The 14,097-nt window shown below is 41.6% G+C and overlaps 1 protein-coding gene across 5 annotated transcripts in view; it reads right to left on the bottom strand.

The window, feature by feature from the left end:
• The window catches only part of LOC108677851 (poly(rC)-binding protein 3), a 127,032-nt gene that overhangs the window by 72,873 nt on the left and 40,062 nt on the right, over window positions 1-14,097 (bottom strand). For all 5 annotated transcript variants that reach the window (XM_018166147.1, XM_018166144.2, XM_018166148.2 and 2 more), the window contains exon 2: window positions 9,874-10,322. In XM_018166147.1, the coding sequence (XP_018021636.1) occupies window positions 9,874-9,948 (75 nt within the window). In that variant the 5' untranslated portion in view covers window positions 9,949-10,322. The remainder of the gene's footprint in view (window positions 1-9,873; window positions 10,323-14,097) is intronic.

A 14,097-nucleotide genomic window follows, 5' to 3' on the forward strand; every position in this document is an offset into this window, starting at 1 on the left:
AGTTATACGTTATGCTAGGTGGCGGCTCATTTGATACAAGATAGAGACCAATAGAAAATTATATACTGTGGAAATTAAACACTGCCTGTAAATAGTGAATATAATACACTGACCAGATAGCATATGTTTGGTAAATACTTTGCTTAATTGAGTACGTAGATAAAATAAACTCAAACCATATAAGTGAGAGAAACATTGGGGTTATATACGTAAACATTAGAACGACACCAGCGATCAAAGGAGGGTAAAATAATACACCACATGCAAGATAATGAGCCGAGAGAAAGCACGGGATCATGAGGACAGACCACATGATTGCGGCGAGTGGCCCAAGCAGCAGTACCGGTGAAACCATCAGCACGGTAAACAGCAGCGCCGGCATACGGCACTGGGAGGATATGATGAATCGAAGCGATGGTTATGAGGAGCGATGCGACCGTACATAACGCCGCCTGTTATTATTATAACGCTCATATAACGCCTGTTATTCACAACAACCATACGTAACGCTCAGCACACCCGCAATACGATACAATAAAAACAATCAGGCAAGCCACATTTTGGCGACTGGTTGTTGTTTTGACACAAAATTGAAAAGAGCCACAAAAAATTAAACTCTATTGTGAATTTTGATGCCTAATTGATTATCTGTACTCTAAACTCTACAATGGAAGAGTTTATTCATAGACTATAGAACAAAAACAAGCTTGTATGAGCCGGCTTAAGAGAGGAAGTGTTGCCACGAGACACAAGTGTTTCGGTGCACGTACAGCAGCAGGCCGTGCAGCTGACCGCCATGCAGAGCTGCGCCAGGCATTTTCTTCTTGTGAGTTTAGGGCGGATTATAAGCGGCCGTCAATAGCTGGCGGCCGGCCATCAAATATTCGCTGGATAATTTTGATTTGGTTGCAGATGAGGCAAGATCGAGGCGATCGAAGTGTACACCCGAGACTAGCATCACAAAATAAGTAAGAATTTCGAAATTAATAATTGAGGCAACGTTATTACACCACACGATACTACATGTCGCAAGTAAGATCGCTCTACAACCGTCGCAGGCAAGATCGCACTTTTTCAATAAAATTTATATTGTAATGATATTTTTACTAGTTCTTTTTTATTGAGCTTTCAAATCAGGAAGTTTCCGTGAATCATCCTGTAAATGCCACTAGCTGCGATCAATTCAATTGTTAAAACTACATTTAGGCTGTCATGCTGAGCAGGCTTTTCATGGGAACTGCTATCGTCTTGAGGGTCGACATTAAATCTGCAATTGATGAGCTATTGGTTGTGTCAGACGCTCGATGGCAGTGAATCGAAGTGAACGGCACTCGCGCATCTCATCATTCAGGACATCGATCACTACGGCGCACATATAGGATGTCAATCATCGAATCATTTCCATATGATTCATTCTATAATGATGAGCAAAGAAGAAATGCACTCAAAAGCATTGTGAAATTTTGGTGTTACGATGTGTCATTGCATACTTCGCCTGGAGTAAACATGGAAACGTCACGGTATATTGATTTGCTTGAAAAAATCACTATAAAGAAGCTCGTTATTAATTAAAGAGGTAAATCACTAGAGCGACAGGAATTTTGATTGCCACTAAATAATCAACAACCAGGGCTGGGCAAAGTAATACATTAAAATACAATAACCAAAAGGGAGAATAAAGCTCGAGTTTTTAGATAGGATACACTCGGAAGGATCCCAGCGAATAGCAAGTTCACACAACGTTCAATGATATACGCGGTGCAGCTGACACATGCACACGCATTTTTCATGACCATCGACGAAACAAAGACTAATTTGCGTGACCACGCACTGAACTTGTGCTCTCGGCATCACAGGCTGGAAATACAGGCCTCGTACCAACTAAAAGTCACAACAGAAGTTTTTGCGAGCTGCAGGAACACTCACAGTCCTCACAACTTACTATTTCAAGCCCAAGGACAAACGCTGAAGTAGATTGCGTTCTGATTTTAAGCTCAAATGTTGCAGCAGAAGCTATAATTCAAATTGGTTTCAAATAGGCACTTAAAATAATCCTGAATTATGAGAACAAAGAATTGCGCAAATAAAGAAAACAGAGCTTTCAAGTTTCTGTTCATGAGTTGGCCGGTAGTTTATATAAGTGGAAGTGAACACATAGAAGACACAAGGCATGATCACTTGGATAACTCACCAGATTGCAAAATCTATAATCGTGTTTCGGTTATTGTGTTTATCAAAAAAAATGTTATCGAGCAAAAAATTAAAGATAACATCGATAAACTACGATTTTCTAAGATAAAGTAATGCAACCACTATAGCTAAAAGAGATTATGCTGACAAAAAAGTGCAGTTATTTCTTAGTTTTTATCCCATTCGAAAGATGGTTCTATGACGTTGGTGAAGACGAAAGTCTACAGCAATATTCTGTTTCAATTCTTAAATATATCGCGTATTATAAATGATGCAAATAAAATTACTGCCTATAAAGGCAATAGTAAACAGGCTACTTGCCTGCAGCACTTCTTGTATCAAGTATACGATGCCTACCAAGTCAAACGATAACCAAAAGTGTTACATCCATGTTGTGTGACGCGGTGAACACAAACACCAGTGAGCGACATGACGTGGTCTCTGCATTAAATTCAGGCATTCAAGGGTTAATTTCCTTCAGGTAAATTGGATGAGCTCCTACAATACGTTATTATTTGTGGGAATTAGTTGCTTACAAAACTGCAGTACGTTTTGTGATCACATTGAAAGTCATACACGACGCGAGAAACGAATGCAACTCAAATAACAGCCATGCAGTGGGCAAATTATAACCGGTTATTTGGTAAACCACGGTTGGTCCTTCCCGATGGCTGTCATTATGTTCAATACAAGGCAACTAAATCAGGGCCTGGCATTCCTTTTCTCACGACTGACAGTAGGTACCTATGAAGTGAAATTAAAACTTCCCGTTTACATATGAAGAGCAACACAATGGACCGGCTTTCCAGCCCTTCCCTAGGAGTGCGTATCAATGTAGGGAAGCAGGAGCTGCCAACGGAGGATCTAATCCAAAATCAATGCAGAGATCCATGAGTGGACATGAGCTGCCTGCAGGTCCTCACTCAATGAGCTGAATAATAGAGCCGCTTGTTCTGCTCAGCGCGTCAACACCCTTGTGTTGCAACGATCTAATATCAACGCAATTCTCAGATGACACTTCAATTGTCAGCATGACACGATTACAAGGGAAGGTAATGGAAGAAGTATATGGTCAGACATCGAAACAAGGGTTATTTGTGTCGTTGCCAGTCAAACCAAGGGAAATAAGATACACGGAGTGCAAATGACGTAAATAAGCTTCATCATATATTTAGCTTACAACGACCAATTGACTCACATGGAGAGCGAAGTGTCAAGGTAGAGTAAATCAATCCAACAGGGAACACAGGTTAGACTTCTATGTTTTGAACCTCTATAAGAGGAGCAGCCTGGCGGGAGCAACACGTGGCAGGCATGACAATCAGGTGACGACACACGGCGCATAATATGAGTTCACCTCAAGCAGCAGTCGTGCCCGTTGAAAGAGTAGCATTTGAGCGATATTATTATTATTATTATATATAGTCGAGCAGTGATGGAGGCTACGTACACAAACACTTTTCATATACGCGCGGAGAAATAGCTACGTACACGAACACTTTTCATGTACGCACGGAGAGAAGCTTCGTACATGAACGCATTTCATACACGCACGGAGAGGCTACGTACACGAACACTTTTCATGCACGCACGGAGAGGCTACATACACGAACACTTTTCATGCACGCACGGAGAGAGGCTACGTGCACGAACGCATTTCATGTACGCACGGAGAGAGGCTACGTACACGAACGCATTTCATACACGCACGGAGAGGCTACGTACACGAACACTTTTCATGCACGCACGGAGAGAGGCTACGTACACGAACGCATTTCAAGCACGCACGAAGAGAAGCTACGTAGTACGTACACGAATACTTTTCATAAACGCACGGAGAGAAGCTACGCACACGAACGCATTTCATGCACGCACGGAGAGCCTATGTACATGAACGCATTTCATGCACGCACGCAGAGAAGCTACGTATAAGAACGCATTTCACGTACGCACGGAGAGAAGCTACGTACATGAACGCATTTCATGCACTCACGGAGGGAGGCTACGTACACGAATACATTTCCTGCACGCAGGAAAATAGTCTAAAAACACAAAAAAGTTCTGTGATGGAGAGACTATATATAAAGATAGATCCTGTCGCCATTGAGAAAAGGGTTTAGTGTCCTCCGTTGTGAAAGGCAATTGAGTACACCGATCACCTCAGGCCGGACGTTTGAGCGTTGTTCTAACGTAAATGGAGAAGACGTAATTTAACAAAACTGAACTGAAGCAACTTACCGTAACTAGCAGCAGGCCGGGATCACGGGTGTGGGAGTGCCGGTAGAGGGGAGTGGAGGCACGGGTCCCTACGGCAGCAGAAGGCCGGGATCACGGGTGTGGGAGTCCCTGAAGGCGCGGGACTCCAATACTCCATTTCGAGAAAGCCAGGAAAATCAATAAGGTGGTCAGGGGGCAGAGCTCCGGGCTCGGTCTCGTGCAGGTGAACAGCAGCCGCGGCATAAGCACTAACTGCAGCACAAGAAACTAACAGCGCAGGCAGCAGCTGGGCAACAGTAACAGCAGCGGTGATCCGAGCACAAACAGTTAATAGTAAAATAATATGGTAGGTCGACAGCAGCTACAGGTACAAACAGGGAACAAACAACAGCTCAGGAGAGTAGCAGGTAAACAGCCACAGCAGCAGCGGCAGAAGAAGCACCAGCATCAGAATCATAACTCAAGCAGCATCATCTGGTGGGGCAACGCGGCAGAACAGAAGCAACGGACGCAACACAATTACGTCGCATCAGCACTGCCGGTGTCGGCAGCAACACGGGCGAGACCGCCGCCATCGGTCATGAAAATCAGAACAGAAAAACCACCGCTCAATTTTGCACCAGATGCAAAATTTTAGTAGATAGGAGCCGCACCAATTTGAGGCCCCGACTAGCTAATAAAAGCTTCGGCGAATTTTCCGCGGCAATGTAATTGCTGAAGTGTGCAACGAGCTGCACGAGTGTGAGCAGTGAGTGCTATCTGTATGAGCGCGAGCTGCACGAGTGTGAGCAGTGAGTGCTATCTGTATGAGCGCGAGCTGCACGAGTGTGAGCAGTGAGTGTTATCTGTATGAGCGCGAGCTGCACGAGTGTGAGCAGTGAGTGCTATCTGTATGAGCGCGAGCTGCACGAGTAGAAGCAGTGAGTGTTATCTGTTCAGTTTAATCTTGTATGGCTACGCAGGATCTACCTGGCCTCAGTTCACAATCCCGGTGTTCGCAACAAGTTAAACTGTTCTGATTGATCTGCTTCCAAAAGATTTTAATATGATAATTTGTCAGTCGTCAATGATACAAATCTGATTGACAAAATTATTTTATTCGTTTCAATCAAATCTTCAAGCCCCCAAAAGATGACCATCGAATTAATTATCGTAGCTTTTAATGTTAAATTTTGCCATCAGATTTACAAATTTGACATTGTGAAAATCTATTTCGAATCGAAAGAAGAGCCACTGGCGGTAAATTAGCTACGAAAACGCGTTGCACTGGAAAATTTGAAACTCACGAATAAATCGTTACCAAAAATAAATACCAAAATATTTAACATAAAATAGAACTTACAAACTCCAAAAATGCAAACTATAATGAAATCTCACACTATCCGGACGAGTGCACGCTGCAAGAGAGTGAGCATTAGGAGTTCTAATCGTACGAGAGAGAACAACACGTGCGTGAGCAGAATGACATTGAGCATAATTTTGAATGGTTCATCAGTAGACGACATGGCTCATGATTAACAGCGCTCACGGCCGCTGCAGTAATGAGCAGCGATCGCTGAGCAGGGGTTGAGCGTGAGAAGCCCTGCTCACGAGAGTGAGTAATGACTTGAATCATGTAGAACTCGGAGTGAGTAGCGGCTAGACCGGAGCAATGAGGCGTGACTTGAGAGATGAGCTAACTCCATGCAGGCAATACTGGACGCTCTGTCGGCAGCAGCGTATCCAGTGAGTGAGATTCACGAGAGCTCTGAGAACCACTTAGCGGAACGGTCTGACTGCCGTCCAAACAGGAGTCCGATAGCAACTACACAAATGTGCAAAATAATTAATCGAACAGTCAGGAGAAATCTAAGGAGAAACTAATTCTATTCACTGGAAATGGATTTCCTAAGCGCAATTCGCGAAGGAAGATAGGCTTAACAAACGAGGTGTGGTGTGAGTGACACGCGTGTTCCCGACTGAGAACAAAATGATTAATACTCACACTGTGATGGACTAAATCAACGACGCTGAGGAGTTAATTGATTCGATCATTGACATTAGTAGTAGTAACGACTTTAATCAGGGAAAGTTGCTGGATTAAAAGCTTTTGTCGTTAGGGTTAGCAGAAGTAATAGCTTAAATGAATGAAATTTTAGAGGTTAGGTTAACGCCATGAGCTTGAGCTACAGGTTTAATGAATACAATGAGCACGCGTCTATTAATTAAGCAGAACCAATGCAGGAAACGAAAGGAAGGGCCGGAACTTAAGAACCGTCGGAAATAAGGAGGGTGTCAAAAAAAGAACTGTTAACAAGAAGGAGATAACGAAACAAACATGTTACAAGGCAAGAGTAGCTATGAGAAGTTACAAAAGAAGAGTTGGCTTGGGAAAGTGAGCAACTAACGATTTGTCACTTTGAAGAAGACCAGAAAAAGGCGCATCAAAATCAACATTATTTGCTGATTACTAACAGATGCTGCAGAATGCCAACAGTTCCTACAGGCCTATAGAATTAGCCACTAATTGACGGCGCTTCAAAAACTAAGCAAGACGTAAAAAATAATAAACCAATTCATTCATTCGGCGATTCGGAATAAAATTGACAGTATTTGCATATACCTATAATTCCGTATTTTCCGCAACCTCAACTTTCGAAGACAGACGACGCAAGCCAGCGAAAAAATAACAAAAAAATTTGAAAATATAACTAGAACAGCTGAAGACTTGTTCCTATTTGGCAATAAAAGGACAATGGCTTGACTGAATATCTTGTGAAACCGAAACGATGTCGAAGCCAAACAACATTAGTTTATCGTTATCCAATCAAATTGACTTGAGCAGCAACAGACAGAGCATTCCTCAGGAATGCGTGCTAATCGCAGCTTTCAAAAGCGAACATCGCGAGTGAGTTCTACAAGTTACAAAGAATCGTCCTTGACAACATTTGGAGACAACATCTCACGCGATCAAAGCAGCTCGATCAGAATTTTATCGGGGCATCCAATAGCCTGGATTGTAATCACTGGGAGTCTTCTCCTCACCAACGAATCAAAGAAAAAACTTTCATCAATTCAAAGTCACAAAACGAAAACTGGTTTGCAATCAGCAAATGGAGTTTGTTAATTTCCTAGAATAAATATTGTATGAGAAAAAGGGATTTTGATTCCTACGAAAATTTTATTTATGTTTACGAGGTACCGGTAGTTTAGTCAAGAAATCAGACTGACATGAAAATAATGTATATAGAATAATAATGATCTTCAGTACATATTCAATTAATTTTAAATGGCCTGCGAGTAGCAACACGGCATAGCCATAAGGAACACCATTACAAGCATCATAATACTGATCATTAAATGCGTTCATTAGAAGAAACAACTCGCGCAGGGAGGAAGGAGTTACACTGAGCGAGGGCTGAGACCGACCAACTCTGCGCTCATCAAAACGTGTAGTAATTGAAGTATTAGGATCATAATCCGTAGATCAGAACACCAATATCGACGATATATTAACATCAGTGTGAAATTATTCGTTCGTCATTAGAGACACGAGACCGCTTTCTAATAATGACTTGAAGGCACTCCAGTTCTGGAATTAAGAGCGTAAACCTTGACTGCAGCCTCAATGCTCAGCAAATATTCGAAAATAATTACATTCTCTGGCAACAAAGAGAGATGTCAAATTTTATTAGGTAGTACTAGATGGAATTAAATATTTTCTAGAAAATCATTCAACCTCATTTCATACTGATGCCTTTCTAGGACTGGGTATGCGTTCTTCGTTCAAACGCTGTAATTGCGCTTTGAAGCCGATCTATGATCATTTGCGTCTTAATTAATTTCTCTAAGGAAGATTTTATTCGCGTTAATTGGAAAGAAATAATATTTACCGACGATTACACAAGATTTTACGGCACAATCTGTATTTGAAAATGTATCACTTACCTGCGAATGTAGAGAAAGCACTTGCCGGCCGTGATGAAATCAACATAATATGAATTTTTTTTACAAGAGTTACATCTACCATGAGAGTTTCTCCTCCTTCCTATGAATTCCTACTCCTACTTTCAAAGAATCATTTTACAATTTTAGGATTCAAAGGGAGCGGACACTTTCAATAATTGCAGGGTTATAGGAGGTTCTTAATAATAGAAGCAAGAGTGAATTCCAGTGAGAGGTAGGTCGATCAAAGTGTAACGAGGAAGAGCATTTAAACAGAGAGAGAAGGCCAAAGACAGCAGCAGTGACGCATATATTCATCACGCCATTTACTGACAATAAATCGTTCAAGTTAAGTGGGTAGAAAAATCAGTCGTCACATTTTTAACGCCGGGCGTTAAATAATGATATATTTGACAACATTGATATCTTTATTCATACCAAAGGGTACCAACAGACATAGGCTAACTTCTATGTTTAGTTATGAAGAAGTAATTAAAATACATGAAAAAATAAATAAAAAGTCTTGAAAAAGACAGAAGTAATGCAAATATTAATTGGGACAATACATGATGAAATTTAATATACTTGATTTACTAATGAACAATTCAAGTACATCGAAATTTTTATGTGCCGTCACTCCTGCGTTTCGGCGGGTCTGATGAAGCTCAGTTTGACGTGAGGCTGGATCGATCTCTGTGGCACCATATTGGTGACGCCACATGTATTTTACGACGTGAAATTACTCAATTCTATTTCCTACGTGCCAGTGTGGGCGAAAGTTTAAAACTGAAAGTTCGGCCCATCAATAATTAGGCAGATTACAGAATTCAGTTAGGCGTGTTACATTATTAATGATAAAAGCTTTTGATTCATTACGGAAAGGCGCATTTACAAGAAATTACAATAAGGAATAAGAACGTTCACAATATAGGTATAGCTCAGCCATACACCAGTCTATAATATTGCAAAGAAATTGGTAAGGTTCACAAGTCAAGGTACTCATCCAACAGTTTCCAGGACTGTAAAAGAACGTAGAGCCAAAATTGATAGGATACGATTAAAAGATTTAGATGAAATTCATCTTTTGATATGAATAGCAATTTGAATTTGAGTATCTGCATCGCAAACTCGCCAGCGCAGAGCAACACACCATGACCGTGAAAATTTCAACTACTCTTAATTGACTTGAAATTTGGTAACTCCGATTGAAATTATAGTGTGAACGTTCAAGGAAAGAAAATATTAGGGATTAATTGCCTATTGATCAGGGCCCATACTTTCAAAACTCGCTAAGTGAACGTCAGTACTTACGCTCTATTTTCTTGTCTATGATTGGTGGATTGGGCTTGAAAGGCCGTCAATGATTGGCAGATGAACTTACTATCTCTTAACTTTTTTTTGAAAGTATAGGCCCAGAGTAACTCGGGCAGCGGTAGAAACATGGTCGGCAATCGGCAAATTTGTTAATAATTCAATAAGAGGATATTTAGGGAGTCATAGACCCAGATACAAGCAGAAGGTTTAAGCAGAAACGGGACGTACCTTTCCTTGCATGAGAAGTCTCATGGAGAGGGAGGCTGAGAGACCGTCGGTTAAGGGTTTCTCAATGGCAGCCATACTTTGATGGTGGTTGGTGGCAGTGGTGGAACACGTGCTTATAGAGGAGCAAGAGGGGAAGGAAGATTTGACGATGATGGAGGGATGAGAATCCAAATGAGGGCTGGGGGAAGGTTCCAAGTGAGGAGGGCTCGTGGTGGAGGAGGGTGGAGATGGTGGAGTAGCCTGCAGCGACACGAGCGGCGCAGCTACAACGCTAGAGGGATCCAGAGCAGCGGTCGCTAAGAGAATCACACCGGGGTGGTGATGATGGCTGCTGCTGTACGTATCAGCAGGTGACAAAACTGGTGGTGGGTTGCAGCAGGCTGGTGGTGGTGGTGGTAGGTGGCGGGTGGTGGTGGAGACGGGGCAAGTCACGGGCAGGGCACCTCGCTCTGTGGAGGAGACAGCGTTCGGTCATACGGGGCATGGCGCTAAATGTTAGGGTGGGAGAAGCATGCTACACAGGGCATGATGCTAGCTGCTAGGGTGGGAGTAGCATGTCACACAAGGCATGACGCTAACTGCTAGGGTGGGAGGAGCATGCCACACAGGGCATGGTGCTAGCTGCTAGGGTGGGAGGAGCATGCCACACAGGGCATGACGCTAGCTGCTAGGGTGGGAGTAGCATGTCACACAGGGCATGGTGCTAACTGCTAGGGTGGGAGGAGCATGCCACACAGGGCATGGTGCTAGCTGCTAGGGTGGGAGTAGCATGTCACACAAGGCATGACGCTAACTGCTAGGGAGGGGGGAGCAAGCCACACAGGGTATGACGCTACTCTCAGGGTGGAAGAAGCATTCCATACAGAGCATGACGCTAACTGCTAGGGTGGGATGTGCATTTTGAAGAGGACAAAGCTAACTTCAAGGGAAGAAAGAACAGATCGTACAGGATAGGCACATCTGTGCGACCTGGCTAATTTCACTGTTAGAATACTAACCGTTAGACTAACTGTTAATGAAGTTAGAAAATAATTACAGTTAAAACATGCAGTGCATATATGAATAAAACAATTGGGTTTATTTTGAGACAAAAATTGAAACAGGAAATTCGGTTCGACATTTCAACTTTACTTAATCGGCAAAATTAATTAATGAACTAGGACTAATTATGTAAGCACGGAGATATATAATTCGATCAGGCTTAGTGAAATTTCAAATTAAATGCAGAGCAAGAAAGATATGAGCAATTTACAATTTACAATTTAATTTAAATGAGCAATTTACAAATTTCATCAGACAGCGCACAACAAAACGAATAATGCGGCGACATATCTACAACAGAAAATAAAAATAGTCAGGATGCTTGCTGCAGCAGCTCAATAAAATCATGAATATAAAGTAGTTCAACAACCATTACAACAAAATGACAAAAACTGATAAAAAAAGTTTTAAAACGAGCAGCTTCGCTGCATGAATAAAAAATAGAAAGAAATACTCAAGAACGGCATGGAATGCATTGAATGCCAGTAGACAGATTATTCATTGAAATTGTTGAACACAGAACCCTAATAGCATAAAATTCTTACTTTATAATGTAGTACTATACAGGTAAAATATGTAATTTAAAAAAAAATGCTAAAATATAACAGTACTTCTGAAGTTCAGGAAACAATATTTTGATCTCACAATTGATCTCTCTACCATATGGTCTGCAAACTTCACGGTTTGAATACTTTAATATTTGCATCATGATTAAATTGTATTAGAAACGAGTGACGTCACGTGACCGCGTCCAATGATGGCGCAGGTGGAAAGACAGCAGCTGATAAGCCTTGATAGGCTCTGAATAAGAAGACGACAGTGCCTCTCAAACAGAGTGAACCTCGGAACGCGGCAACTGACATTGCAGAGTCCCGGGAAATTGGTGGCAGTCGTTAATATTGGTCGAATCCAAGTCGTATTAAACGACTACGACGTTCATTACTCATGAACAAATATAAAATTTAGCGACTGAGCAGTTGATTATCGAAAAGCAATGTGACAAGCGCGTTGCATAAAAAAAGTCTTACTTGTTAACGAGTTCGTAAACGTAAAGAACAGTCGTGAAAAATGAATACAGACCATCGAGTGATTTAAATAATTTTACGAATAAACTCGACATGTGTGACATCGAATCTAATTCATTGCATAAAATTGTCGCATATGAAGCCCTGAAATTTATCCAGAGGAAGTATGACAATTCACTTCTCCGAGTTAATTAAAAGAGGCATTTCATTGTAATTATTCAAACCAATGCACGGGATCGTCTTCTAAATCCTAGCTTCGATCCTTCCGTTCTAATTTATGAGTCAATTAAGCAGACGAACCTAAAGAAATTACTACAAGTCCACGAACATTTTTTGGTCTCAATGTCGTAACAACGTGAGGAAAAACGCGACATCGCAAGCGGCGGTAAGAATAGACGGTGCGGGCCTGGCTCGGCTCGGAGGGTTCAGGTGGCCTATTGGCCCTCCGATTACTGCCGAGCCCTGGGATGAACGCTAACGGCTGCCCTACATTGACGCTGCGGCTTGGCTGGCTCTGCGAAACTCACTTTCAATGATGGATAACGCACTACATAAACTAAAATTATAGGGTTTCTACGACGGGAAAACGTGCATAAGACGACATAAACACGAAACTTACTTGAGTCAAAAAGGTATAAAGGTCAGAGCCACTGAATCTAATGCGTAAACGTGAAAAGTAATATGAAAAATAGAAACAGGCAAAATATAAGAGTTGCGACTAATAAGGGAAACTTGAATGAAAACCAGCAATCGGTGATGTATTCTTCACTCAGAAAAAAGCGAGCAGGCACCATTAAATTCAAGTCTCAAGACTGAGTACGGTAGCTCTTTTCGTCTTGTCTTTTTCGGAAATAACTTTGCTAAGTTAAGTCATAATATCATAAACCCAGATACTTCGCGGAACTGAACGATACTGAGTAATAAATTATTTCCAAAATATTAGTAGTCACCTAACCTCAAACCTCCCAGAAATGGGGCACACAATTTTCTTCAAATTGTGCCCATTTCCAGCACTCGATATCGTTTACCGATAGAATATTTGTTGCCGCAGCACACAATTTATTCATGGGGAAAAGAAACCCGAACTTGACGTAAAAGACGAACGAACTTTTGGACGGGCGGTCCAAGAAGCAGCTCAGCAAGCACAAGATAAGGAATCTGAAGATCGTCTCGCGTTCCGATATTTGCCAGGGATTTTAGGCAGCTTTTTTCGTCAATAAGCTATGTACATCAGCAGGAAAACGTTACAAGCAAGAAATAATAAATACCAACTGTTTTTCAATCAGTGTTAGAATTTCTTGACTAAGAAGCCATCAAAATGAATAACAAAAATGGCATGGCTACTGAAAAATTCTTCCGAATATCTCAACTACTCTTTGTTCAAGATTTTCACCCACAGAAAGTAATTGGAGTAATGAAAGTGAATGCAGCAGCATAGGTAAATTTATGGGATATAAAACATTGCAATCGTGGTACGTCAGGTTGCACTGTGAAGGATAAACTTTGAAATAATAATTCAGTAACAAAATACAATTAGCGACAACAGTAAATAGAAAAAATCAAAACTATGAGGCATGTTTCGGGAATAAATAAGGAAAGTGAACGAAAAGCTGTGGCGGAGGCCACTAAACGACACAAGACCATGCATGAGTCCAGGTACGACGACCAGCACAAGAAGTAAGCCAGTCTTGCTCGCCACAGCAGAAGCTTTTTACGAGATGCAACCCAGCCGCCGCAGCTACCACATTATGCGACACCAATTAAGCCTCAGTAATAAATCAGGAGCGACGCTTTAAATTCCTAAAAACGTCTCTTCCTTCATTTCAATGCCAAAAAGGCGAGAAAATTTATCGTGGACGCGTAGGCAAAGCCTGGATATCGCAATGACTCCAAACAAAGCCAGGCATGCGATGTGACGAAAATAGCGTAAAATTTTCATCCACCACATAAGAATTTTTTTTAACTCGTCACAGTAAAACATTTGTAGCCGAAAACCAATTACAATTCGTCGCGCAAGCTATGAAAAACAATGTGGTTTTGCTTAAACCGACCTTGCAAGTGGAATTTTTTAAAATGTGTCAGGAATATTAAGAAATTCGACAGATATTGCGACGCTGCAACGCCTTATAGTAGCGACAGGTGGCCTAAAATACTGAAG

Source organism: Hyalella azteca, unplaced genomic scaffold (assembly GCF_000764305.2).
Source record: "Hyalella azteca isolate HAZT.00-mixed unplaced genomic scaffold, Hazt_2.0.2 contig4008, whole genome shotgun sequence".
NCBI lineage: Eukaryota > Metazoa > Arthropoda > Malacostraca > Amphipoda > Hyalellidae > Hyalella > Hyalella azteca.